Genomic DNA, 12724 nt, shown 5'->3' with positions numbered 1-12724 from the left:
AAGAGCCCTGGAGAGGGGAGTCCTGAGCCATCAACTTCTGCAGGAACTTCTCACTGTCACTGTGTCCCTGAGCCAAGCCAGAGGTCCTGTACCAGCCCCAGAGCAAGCTTGCATCCTCCCTGCACCTTGCCAGTGCCCCACCGTGACTTTATTTTGCACAGCGACTTTCAGGCGAGCTGTAAAACACTCGGACGAGTTAAATAATACACGACAGTGTATGGTATAAATTACAGGAAGCCAGCGGTGGAGCGACATTGTATGCTGAATAAATTAAAGGCTGCGTGACTTACAGGCAAGATTGATCTCCTGCCGAGCATTTTGTTTAGTGACGTGCTTGTCATAAGGGAGACCTAATTACGGGCGCAGAGGCGCGTGGCTCCAACGCTGGGGAGTGTGGTGCAAACTGGGCTCCTGAATTCCAGCAGGGTCCCTGCACTTCCAGGATTTGTTCTTTCCGAGTCTGGCCACATGCCAAGTCCCCTTTATCTGGGTGCCAGGCCTGTCCTGGGCGCCAACCAGCTCTGTCGCAGCCTAGGGCAAAGGACTGTGCTGGCATGGGGAACTGCCAGGGTTGGAAAGTGGATGCCCCAGCTCAGGAGACACAGCTGGCCAGTGGCTCTGGGGTCTGCCCTGGGCAAGGGCAGGCATTGGGGTTGTCTCAGCATCAGGCTGTTGGGGGTGGAGCTCTCCCAGCCCAAGCCTCTCCTGATGGAGAAGAGCAATGCAGGAGCATCCTTTCCTCCTGTGGCTGGTAGGAGCTGGTGCCACCTTCCCAGTCCCTGTCACAAGGTGTCACAGGGACCCCACTGGTGCAGGGAGACCAAAGGCTGTTCAAGCAGTGGTGCTGAGAACAGCAGGGCTGATTTGGTGGCTGAAGAGTACAAAAAGGCAAGTATTGCCTGAAATCCTGGATGATCTCTCTGGGTCTCTGCAACTTGAGATGTTCTATGAAGTTAGGTAGGGATCTGGTAGCAGCGAGGTACTGGTGTGAGCCACCATGGGAGGAGGAAGGCTTCCTGAGGGCACAATTTGGGATGGATAATTTTGGGGAAGGTGTGCTTTACTCACAGGGATGCAGGAATCAGGTGAGATGCCCCGCTGCTGACTTTAACCACCCAACTTGGTGCTGAGTTTGGAGGCTCATCCTGCCGGGCCCTTCCTGCAGGGATGGCTCCCACACAGTGTTACCCCTGTCATCCCTGCCAGTGTCGCCCTGTCTCCCCTCAGCCAGCCCCGTGGTGCAGCCTCTGCCGTGGCCTTGCTGGCTGATTGCAGCCAGGTCAGCACCACTCAGCTGTGCAGTTGGTGGGGACAGGCCTGCCCGGGCTGGAGGCCGTGCTCAGGAGCGGGCTGGCCCACGGGATGCGCTCCCCTCCGGCTCGGCGTGTGTCTGTCACTCGGCGGGATTATGAGTAGTGAGCGTAATGCATCGGCGTATGAATAGGGTTGTCTGGCTGATGGTGATGTATCGTTTTTCATTACTGCCTCTCAAGCCCTCCCTGCTCCACGTGTGGAAATTCTATTTATTCCCTAATTTGTAAAAATTCCCTCCTTATCTGATACCAATCAGGGAGGGGTAATTGGCTCTCCAGGGCTAGCGGCTGGGGTCCTGATGAAGAGATATGTGTGTCTGCTCTGGCTGTCCAGGCACCCTGCCCTGCTGCACCAGCGACATGGGCCACAATTAATAATGATTTGCAAATGGCAGACAAGCAATAACGCAGAAAGATGTCCAGCCAGCCTCCTGCCCGCCCCTTAATTTCCTTCTGTAATATAAATGGCACGGGAACGAAAATCCAGCGCTATAAATTCTGAAATTAGTTATTCACTGTAATAAATGGTCCCCTTTTTGGTGCACGTCCCCCCCATTCTTCTCCCCTGACCCCTCCCCAACTCTCTCCGCCCCTCCCACCCCCTCACCAGCTACCTACTTCATTTGAGTCCTAATATGCAAATGCTGTAATTTAACGGGATGGTGAAGTTGATTTTCATGTTAACTTAATTACTTTGATTTATGAAGGGCTGGAATGCAGACATGGCTCCATCCATACCCACCTCCCACCCTTGTCCCTCTGCTGTCCCAGTGACCTGCTGCCTCTTTTCCCTCGTCTTCCCTTTTCCCAGTCTTCTCCTTCCTCTTCTTCCCCAAGTTTAGTGTTTTATTAGCTGCCTTTAAGTGGACATAAGTCCTCGCGACAATCGCATGATGCGGAGGACAAATTCCCCGTCCTGCCTTGTTTAATCGTGCCTGGATAATGGATGTATAATTGACTCATTTGAATGCTTTTGCCTACAGGAGTGCAGAGCATTAAATGTTTGATTGCCTTAATTTCCAAACAGATCATTATCCCCTTCTTACCCGCTCTTAATAAACACTTTATGAGGATTTTTTTTGTAAAGGAAAAAAATCTCCACTCCTCATACTTCTCTGAAGTGATAAACTCTAATTAAGTCTAATATTTAAAAATATGGTAATGGTGACTTGTTTGAATAAGTGGCCTGCATTTCCATAATTTCATTATTACGTAAAACACGCTAATTATTTGAAGTGTGCTTATTACTAAAAGAGAAATCTCCTTCTAATAAAGATGAAATTGGCTTTTTTCCCTGTATTGCCGCGCACGCTGCTCCCCTTCCCTGCCGGCCAGTGAGCGGCCGCTCGCTTTGTTTGCCTGGGGACACTGCCGGCCTGCCAGGGTGCTGGGTGTGCAGGGACAGTCACAGGGGCTGGAGGACAAACTGAGGGCCTGGCTCACCCTGTGCCACCCTTGGCCCCAGCAATGTCGGTGTCTTTCAGGCTCATGGCTCCAGGAGCTATTGGGGATGGTGTGAGGGAGCTCAGCCCCAGCTGCCATCCTCTCCAGGGTATGGCTGCACAGCATCACTTGTGCCAGGCCATCCAGCAGCCTGAGGGGCTGGTGGGTGTCTCAGCAGCCAGGTGTCTTGCTGTGTTATGTCCCCAGCCATCCAGCTCTGTCTGCAATGGCAGGGGACCAGCGCAGCAGGCATGTGATGGGAAGAGTGGTCCCCAGTGTGGAGGACAGGAGGAAGCATCTTGTCACCCATGGAGTGACAATGACCAGCCTGGGCAGTAGGTTCCCTGGGACATCAGGTTGAATGCTGGGATGAGTCCCCTCCACTGCATTCATCTGCCTGGCTGCTTCCTCGGAACACCCAGGGGTGTCACCTCCCTGCAGAACTGGAAACTGCCAGAGGTGGACCCTTCATCAGCTGCATTTGGAGGCTTCACTGACTTCTGTGGGCAGGGTGTGGGACAGGCATCCCATCCCCTCCAGACAGGGCCAGCAACAGGTAGGGAGGGGACGAGTATTAATTGTGTAGAACCCTCTTTAGAGCCCGTGTGGGCACTCAGTGGCAGGGCAGGCTGGGGAGGCACTGGGATTAAGTCAATATAAAACTAATTTTCTTTTCTTCGTGAAGAAATGAGGTGTGTGGCAGTAACGTAATTGCAGATAATGAGGTAAGTTATTCTTAATATTCTGCACGTCGCTGTCAGCTCCACCTAATATACCTGCTGGCTGTGCGGGGCACGCGGAGCCCCTCGCCCCCACACAGGATTATGAGGCCATTTGTTTGGGAGCAGCCCAGCAGGACTGTCCCCTGTGTCCCCATGGTGTCCTTCAGGCTGGGAGGTCTGTGTTCTGCCGTGTCCTTGTCACCATTGTGACTGGGAATCCTGGTGTCCCCGCCTTGCCCAGTATGTGACAGTGGAGATGGATGCAGACCAGGTGCAGCTCCCTCACGGCTCTGGCACAGACAGGGCAAGCAGACCATGGCTTCATATGCCAGGAGAGCACTGTCGTTCCTTGCCTGTGACAGCTCTGTCCCTTCCTGGGGACGTGGCCACTCGAGGGGAGCAGCACAGTCCACCGGGGGGACACAGCACCCAGTGCTCCCCTTTGCAGTTGCTGGAGACACCAGCAGCAGTGCTGGGCTGTGTGGGGACCTCACAGCTTGTGCTGGTCACAAGGCCACCTGCTGTCACCTGGGGTCAGCAGCAGGGAGATGAAGGGCGGTGGTGGCCGGGCAGTCCTGTTTCTGGTTTGCAGGGAGCTGTTATACAAAGGCAGCAGTGATATTATTCATTAACAGTAATCTGCCATTAGAACAGTGACAAATGGCCCCTTGTCGCCTGAGCATCAGTTCTTGTACAGCCCATAAAGCATGGGGACAGTTTAAATATGGACCTGCTCAGCTCGGGCCGGGGGTGATCCGTCTTCCCGGCCATAGCCCAGGTGTGGTGGGGCTGCCTCCAAATGAGCCCATGGAGGCCCCCGCACTCCTGGCACCACAGAGTTCTCAACCTGGCACTCGTCTCTCCAAGGCCCCATAGCAGTGGTATCCAGGCAGTCTGGTCCCATGGTGGGACAGGAGAGGTGGAGGGAATGCCAGCAGGGTGGTGTGTTTAGGGAATTGTCCCCTTCTCCCGAGTACCTGGGGTGGGTGTGGAGGTGATGCTCACCTGGCAGCTCGTTCCCAGGGCTGCATCATGCCCAGGCTGCAGGCCAGCCTCCCACTGACAAAATCCGTGAGCTGATCCTGGGTTCACCATGGCCTGAGTGGCTTCTGTCTCCATCCCGGCAGAGAAGCACAGTGGGAACATCTGTCCCCTTCCAAGGACAAGAGCAGCCAGTGATGCTGAACGGTGGCAAACTCCAGCCCTCATTAAAAGAGGGCTCCTGCCACCCCACACCTGTGCATGTGCCACTGTCCTTGGCCATCACTGCAGGGACAGTTCAGCAAGTCATGGAGATGGCCAGGATGAGGGTGTGGAGGTGCTGCTGTGTTGCAGTGGGTAATGCTGAAACACCAGTAGAAGGGTTAAAGCCCAGGGGGGCTGAGCCAGCCGGGGCAGGGGAGGTTGGGGTGGCTCATTGGCCCCCGCTGCACTGGCAACCTGGCCAAGGTGGGGCTGGGAGGTAGCCAAGACCCAGCACCTCAGAGCCAGCTCATCCCTGGCCATCCCAGGGCCACTGTGGGGGGACCTAGGGGGATGCTCAGAGCAGTGTGACGAGGCGAGGGGCAGGGAGGCAGGGCAGGGCCACCACTTTGTTTGCAGGAGGCAGGATAACCCTGGGCTGACCCCTTTCACACACACCGCACAACACCCCTAAATCAATTGCATCTTATTATTACAATATCAATATACAATATTCCTACAATAACACCATTGATTTCCTACTCAGAGGCTGCACCTAAGTCTGTTTTAAAGAGGAGGGAGTTAATAGTGCCCTCATTAAAAATCTATAGATTACCCCCCACCCCCAAAAAAGAAAAAGCAGTTTATATTCATTAGGGCTATTGAATATAAAGTAATATGTTTGTGTAGGACATTGGAGTAATGTGATAATCCGTCCGCATATCAGGGAGAAATCCACTTAGCAACCCTGTCAGCTTGACAAGAAAAATGTGCCCATAAAGTCAGGAATACATTGAGGAAGCGAGCGCGAGGAGAGCGGGAGCGCGCCTGTGTGTGCGCACCGTGCGGCACCCAGAGCTCTGCCAGCTGCTGGCACGGGGCCACCTTCACCCCATCCCCCTCCTCAGGCCTGGGGACTCAGGCAGCCCCTCAACAAGCCCTGGAGGTGTCTGGGACTGGGGCAAGCTGGGAGCACCAGGATAGGGATCACAGGGGGTTCTGCAGCCTGCCAGACTCAGCAGTCCCAGGCAGGGTCACCCTGGTGGGACAGGGCCAGCAGGTGCCACCCTGGGTGCTGGGGCAACCCCTCCAAAGCCACGTGCCCCCCCAGGGAGAGCCAGGCTGGGAGGTGCAGGGTGGGCAGGGCGGCCCGTGGCCCCCCTGCCTGCCTCAGACCCCACTCATCCCCTGCCCTATGGTCACCTTTGCGATGGATTAAGCATGGAAAGAGCAGCAAAGCCATCCCATTCGTGCTCTCTTATGCTGCCAATTGCCAGTTTTGTAATGGAAATTCCTTTCACAAGGTAACGACGGCCAGATTTAGGGGATTTCATATTGCTAATAATTCCCCAAACAGCCATCTGACGGTGTTGTTTTAAAAGCCGCTTAGTTTTTTGCTTTGGAGTTTATGAAAATCTCCCACTCTAATATCCCGAGAGCCAGCCTATAATTGTGTTATTAAATCAATCGGAGCGGATTACATTGTAAAATCAATAGATGGCTGTAATTGCATATTAGAAAGTTGTTCTGCTGTTGTTGATTTTTTTTTACATGGATAATTATAATAAGCGTGTTTACCTTAGTGCTGATTTGGAATGAGTCTCACTAAATGACTTACAACTGGCTTGGTGCTCCCACTGCCAAAGGGCTGCAGGACGGCAAGGGTGGGGCTGCTGGCACCGGCGTGTGGGTGGCACCAGAGGTCCCACCAGCTTTGCAAGGTGGTCACTTGGAGCCCAGGGTGGCTCCCAGCACTGGCACCCAGTGCAAGAGCACATCAGAGCTTAGGGGAGATGGACAGTGGGGTTTAGGAAGCAGCCAGCAGTCCCAGAGGGTCTCCTTGGGGACCAGCTTGGAGGTCCCAGGAGGTGCCGTGGGGTCTGGCTGCCAGTTTTGCTGCTCTCCAGGTCTTTGTGCAGTTTCCCTTTCAGCAACATGGAGCAATAGCCCATTCCCAGTGGTCCACACCAGCCCAGGGTGATGAGAGGGGCAGTGGGGTGCTGGGGAGCTGTGAAGGACAGTGGCTGGAGCTGTGCTTTCAAATCCAAGCCACTTGCCAGCCACCCACCTGATGCATCTCAGAGGCCAGGATTTGGTTTGCTGTTACCTTTCTGCAGGACCAGGCCAGAGCTGGCTGTGGAGGTACTTTGGCCCCAGTCAGTCACGCTTCCCCTGCCTCTGTTTCCTTGGCTTTTGAGCCACCGTTTTGCTGTTAGGTCCCACTGGAAGCTGGCTCCAGGGACATGTTCAGTGCAGGTTTCCTGGGGCATCAGCTGGCCAGGAGCTGAGATGGATGGAGCAGCGAGTCCTAAGGATGGTGGGGAGCTTGCTTAAGCAGGAACAAGTGTCAGCAGGAGCTGGCACTGTGGCTTGGCCGAGCAGGACACCCATCATCTCCAGGCCCTTCTAGAGCCATCAGTGCTATCTCGGCCACTGGAGAGGACAGAGGCACAGAGAGGTGAGCTTGTCTGTGCTCCCATGCCAGCTGATGGAGCTGAGGACACCTTTCCTTTGTTGGGCTGTCATGTCCAGCTCCCTTCTCAGGCCTGGCACACTATGAGGAGGGCCTGGTGGACACTCAGAAGGCACATGGCTCTGACAGGGAGGTTACCTCTCCCACTGCCAGCCATCAGCCAGGAGGGTCCCCGGCAGCTCAGGGCAGTCCCCTCGGGAGCTGCACACGGGACAAGCCCCCTGCACCTCCCACCAATGCTGGGGGACAGGTGATGGCTTTGTCACTGGGTGCAGGGGGACTGGGCAGGGCCGCCGGTCTGGCAGGGACAGCAGGGTGGGCTGTCAGCCCCGTCCCTGCAGGCAGGAGCCTGGCAGCAGGGCAGTGCTGCCCGTCGGCACGGGGCCCTCAATCCAGCACGCAGCACTGTCAGCAGGCAGCCTGCTGTCTCCTAGACAGTGAAATATGGCCACAATTAGCCCGGATACAGTTCAATTATGATAAACAGCGTTTGCACCCTTTAAGCCGTGATTAAAAGGCCTCCTCCCGTTGATAGAGAGACCTAATTTCACATTATTATCGCTGTAGCTTGATTATAAAGCACTCCCTGGATTTACAGTTGGGAGATGGATGTGGAGGCTTCTTTATCATTTACACATCAGTAATGATGCAGCCTTCCCTCCACCACAACATCCATCCAGCGGCAGCGGTGAGAGGGGGCCCTGCCTGCACCCCCCCCTCCCAGGGCACCCTCTCCCCGTGTCAGCTGGGCCCCGCTGCCACACGCAAGTGGGCAAAGTCACCCTTACGGTAACAGCTTGATAAATGGGCGGGCGGTAATGAAATGGAGACATCAAGGCGTGGGGCGAGGAAGAAAGAGTGGTAATCGGAACGAGTGGAGCTGTCCCGAAACGGAGGGGAGCGGGAAGAAGGATCGCCTCTGCGCCGTGTGCTGTCAAGGGAGAAATTACACATTTACTCTTGCTTTTTCTTAAGGAGACGGCCCTCATAGATCAAAACATGGATTTACAAGCCAATTTTCAACATGAAATATAGACACCAGGAATCAATTTAAGCCCAGCTTCTATTTTAGCAAACGGTGCCTGCGTTTAGTCCCAGGTAAATAACACCAGCCGGAGCCTTCCCCCTCCCCAGCTCCCCGCCCTGTCACCGCTCGCTCTGGAGCCTGCGGTGCTGCCGGCCAGGCCCTGGCACCGGCTTCACCCACCGCCCCATGCCAGGGATGGCTGGAGCTTGCCAGCCCAGCCACCCGTTGCCTGCCAGCCCCTGCACACAGGGTAGCACTCCGTTGGGGATGATCCTCAGGTGTGGCAATGAGCAGAGAGAGCCAGGTGCTACTCAGCCCCGCCTGAGGTGAGGGGAAGGAGAGGACCCTGCTTGGCTGATGGAGGGCAGCTCCAGCATCACCTGTCATCCCCATCTGAGTGCAGGGACAGCCCCTTCACTGGCCTGTGCCACCAAGGGACAGGGGTACTGGAAGAGGGGGCCCTGGCACTGGGCTTGCAGGGAAGGAGTTGCTGGCCAGGAGCTGGGGGCCAGGGTGGGTCCTGCTTGTGGGAAAGCTGTCCTCCCCGTCCACTGGCTCCTGAAGGCTGAAGGGCAAGCACCAGTCTGGAGGACCCAGGGATGTGTCACTTGGGAGCCTGGGTGATGCCACTGCCCCCAGCAAGCCTGCAGGCTCCGGCATGGATCCATTCCAGTGTGGCATGGATCCATCCCAGTGTGGCACAGGGCCTCACTGGGATGCAGGTGGCCAGTGCCAGGGAGCTGGGGAGCCCCACACTGCTGCAAGGCACTTGGGACAGAGTGCCTGGACTGGTGGGGACAAAAGCACTGTGCAGCTCTGGGCACAGCCCATGCGTGGGACTTGGAGCTGATCCAACAGCTCCTTATTGGAACGCGGCACTAACCTGGCATCTCTGTTCTCTCTCCACAGATGACTGTAAGAACATCGCCAACATCATGAAGACACTGGCCCATAGAGGCTTCATCTTCAAGCAGACCTCCAAACCCTTTTGATCCCCAAGGCAAGCCAGGCAAGGGCTGCATGCGCCCGGCGCCGGCGAGGCGGGGAGGACGGGCTCCAGCATTAAAAAAAAACGGCAACCGAGGCCAGAGGAACCGATACAAAAAATCTCAATTTCAGCTGTTAACTCCAGTAGAGGTTGTATATATGGGAAGGCAAATCTGTGTAGACCTGATGTGACTCCCTCTCTGGGCTGCTCCGGACATTATGCCATGCTAGCGGACAGCCGCGTAGGGCGCTTGCACCACATTTTAGACTCGTAGTTTGTTCTTTTTCTTTGGCTCCCGATTTCCATCCCTCCCTTCATATCCCACCCCGTCCTCCCTCTCCCGCCCCGTAGCCAGAGCATCCCCCATCTCCTCCCCGGCATGGGCCATCCCCGCCTTCCCTTCTTCTTTCTTTTCTCTGGTTTTATGTTTTTGGGCCTCGACGGCTGCTGCAGCTCGGCCGGCGCGTGCCCACGCCCGGGCAGCGCTCACAGAGGCTCAGCAGTGTCGAGACGGCCCCTCGTCCTCCCCGCCAGACCCCCCCGCCTCTCCCCTCAGCGCCTTTTTCCCCTTTTTGAGTCAACACTAACCCCTCTCTGACTCCTGTATGTGACAAATGCGATCCGTCTCTTTATGTTCAAGGTGAAGTGCCTGTATTCTCCGCTGCAGAGCCCCTGGCAGCCCCATGGTGGGCTGCGGGGCCCCAGAGGGCTCCCTTCAGTGGGGCGGGGGCCCGGCGGGCGGGCGGGCGGGCCGCAGGAGGGAGGTGACAGTGTTGGCGCGGAGCCTCGTCCCATCCCATCCCCATCCTGTCTGCTCGTGCCTCTTGCGGGGCTGGGTGGGATGCCCAGCCCTGCCCCGGCCCCGCTGAACTATTCCAGCTCCACCGGGGCTAGCCCCGCCGCAGCACCGCGTCCATTGCCGGCGGTGGACGTGCCAGCGCGCGCTGGCCCCCGGCCCAAGGTACCCGAGCAGGGGAGCTGCAAATTGCCCCAGGCCCCTGACCCCTCTGACCCCATCCGGCCTCCCTCGGTTCCCGAGCTGAGGCTCAGCCCCTACATGCCCACGGTCCCCGCGGGGCCACACTCTGCCCCTTGCAGGTCCCCACGGAGGCTCAGCAGCAGCTGGCTTGTTGCCTGAGAGAGATGCCGAGCACATCCCCTCCAGCTGGGTGGGCTCCTGGCCTGCCAGGGCAGTTGGGGGGCAGCCGTGGGGCAGGCTGAGGGCGCACGTCCCCCCCAGTGTCACCCAGTCCCGGGGCCCTGCTGAATGGAGCCCTTGTCCGGGCGCTGACCTGCAGGGAGGCTGCAGCCCCGGGCCCGTGCGTGCATGGCCTGGAGTGAAGCCGGTGACGGCAGCCAGAAGGGCAATACAGGCACTGAACTTGGCGGTACATGACTGCATGGTGTGTGGTGTTCCAGTTAAACCAACCGATAATGCAAACCCAGCATTTTCATTGTCTAGTTATTCCAATCCTTGCTGTAAATGTGCCACATGAATAAAGTTTGGGGGTAAAGGAGCCCGGGTTGTGCCCATGCATGTGCGAGTGTGTGCAGGGGGCAGAGGTGGGGGATCTGTCACCCAGGTACACAGAACAGGGTGCTCCAGCAGTGGGCCTGCCCTCATTGGGGTATGGCACCCCCTTATGTCCCTGCTCCCCAAAACAGGCAAGCTTTATGGCTGTGGAAGAGAGATCTGGGCTCCCTGTGGGGGGCACTGCCCCATCCCCCATCTTGGGCAGTGTGGGTGGGCCCAGCAGTCTCCCACCACCTCGGGTTTGCTTGTGCCACAGGATGGCTCTGCCCTGAGGATGCCACCAGTCCGTCCCAGCTGGGCTGCACCCACAGGTGTGCACCCTAGCACAACCTGCCAGCTGCAGAGTGACAGCCACCACCATGTCCCACTGGCATCTGTAAGCCCATCCTGCAGCCTGGCACACTGCACCCACAGAGCTGCTAGTGCACTTAGAGCATCTCCACTGCAGGCACCATATCCAGGTGCCCAGGGGACCTTGCCCAGTGCTGCTGGGTTACAAGGATGCAGCTGTCCAGCTGGCAGAGTGGGCAGCTCCTGGAGGGAAGGGGCAGCCTCAGCACACTTGCTCCAAGCAAAGGTCACGGGGGTTTTAATGGCTCCCTCTGTGCAGCCCCTGATCAGCTTTATTGACCTATTTTCGATGGAGTTGTCTAATTAGTTTTCTATGAAAACTAAGAACTTGGCCTTTGCCCTTTACTTGTGCAGGCAAGAATGTGACTCAGAGGACGTTGTCATGGTGGATCGATCACCAGTTACACTTGAGAGGCAGCACAGAGGGGACATAGGCTGGGTGAGGGGGCAGTGGTCTGGAGCAGGACGCTCATCCTGAGGCCACCTGTGCCGCAGAGGCAGGGCACAAACTTGGGTTCCCATTGCTGGCATCAGCCCATCCAAGGCCCTGAAAAAACCTGGGGTGCAGGGACCAGGGGCCCCAGGAGAGCCACTGGCACCCAGCCTGCCTGGGGTAGAGGTGAGATGAGACAGCTTCACCATCTCTTCCCGCTCCACACAGGCTCACCGGGGCTAATGACGACTCTGCTCCAGTGTGACAGGTTCTGTATTTACAGGGAGGCTCACAAAAATCTGGCATGTGAAAAAAAAAAACACCAAAAAACAAACCCCAGGTAATACTGGTGGCTGTGGGGCAGCCATGCATGGCACTGGGTTGGGGATGGCTCCTGCTCTCTGGAGCAGTGCAGTGTTTGCCCCAGCAAGAGCCCCGTCCTGCCCCATGGCTGCAGGCAGCCAGCTGTCCCTGAGGACTCGGGGACAGGACAGCACTGACCCTGCACACAGCTCTGCACCTCCTCCTCACCCAGCACAGGGGGCTCACTGCTTCTTCACCTTCTTGCCAGAGGAGGAGCTGGAGGCTGACTCCCTTCGCTTTCTCTGCTCCAGGAGAGGTGGGAAACAAAAGAAAAACCAGAGTCAGCAGGTAGGAGCACTCAGGTCACACGGAAAACATGACTGTCTGTCCTGGAGTCTGTCCCAGAGCTGGCCATGGGGCTCTGAAATCACACCAGGCAGTGCCCAGTGGACCATGCTGTGCCCAGCTAAGGGCCAAGCCAGGTCCTCTCATGACAGGAAGGACAGAGCTAATCCAGCAGTGATGAAGGGCTGGGATGGCATCCTTGGGGGAAGGAGGTGTCACCCCCTTGACATGGCATGGCACGCATGGGACAAGCATCTTTGTGGTTTAGGGTCTAGGAGTGAGCAAGAGAAAGGGGCTGAGCTCTGCAACAACCCAGTGGCTCCTGGAGCCCTGACCAAGCAACTTGACACACACCAGGCTCTTGGGAGCAGGGCCTTGAGGGAGGGACAGAGCAACTCTGCACTATGGCCAGCTGGGGTGGTGGGGGGTGCTCAGCACGGGACAGGGCAGAGCCTGGAAATGCTCCTCTGCCATCCAGATCAGCTGTGAAGTGGCCCAGGAGCAGATCAGGAGGCTGACAGAGAGCCACAGCTCCTAAAAAAAACCCTACCTTTTCTGGGCAGCATGCACTGATACACCTGAGTGTGACTGGCAGGCTTGGGTGAGCCTC

The 12724-nt window shown here is 56.9% G+C and overlaps 1 protein-coding gene across 3 annotated transcripts in view; it reads left to right on the top strand.

Annotated features, from left to right (window-relative positions):
* The window catches only part of ERI3 (ERI1 exoribonuclease family member 3), a 131729-nt gene extending 121064 nt beyond the window's left edge, over positions 1-10665 (top strand). For all 3 annotated transcript variants that reach the window (XM_051624670.1, XM_051624671.1, XM_051624672.1), the window contains exon 8: positions 9070-10665. In XM_051624670.1, the coding sequence (XP_051480630.1) occupies positions 9070-9152 (83 nt within the window). In that variant the 3' untranslated portion in view covers positions 9153-10665. The remainder of the gene's footprint in view (positions 1-9069) is intronic.
* The last annotated feature ends 2059 nt before the right edge of the window (positions 10666-12724 follow it).

This window comes from Apus apus, chromosome 7 (genome assembly GCF_020740795.1).
Source record: "Apus apus isolate bApuApu2 chromosome 7, bApuApu2.pri.cur, whole genome shotgun sequence".
Lineage (NCBI taxonomy): Eukaryota > Metazoa > Chordata > Aves > Apodiformes > Apodidae > Apus > Apus apus.
The sequence above is the reverse complement of the archived record's forward strand: the minus strand, read 5'-3'. Positions and strand labels throughout refer to the sequence as shown.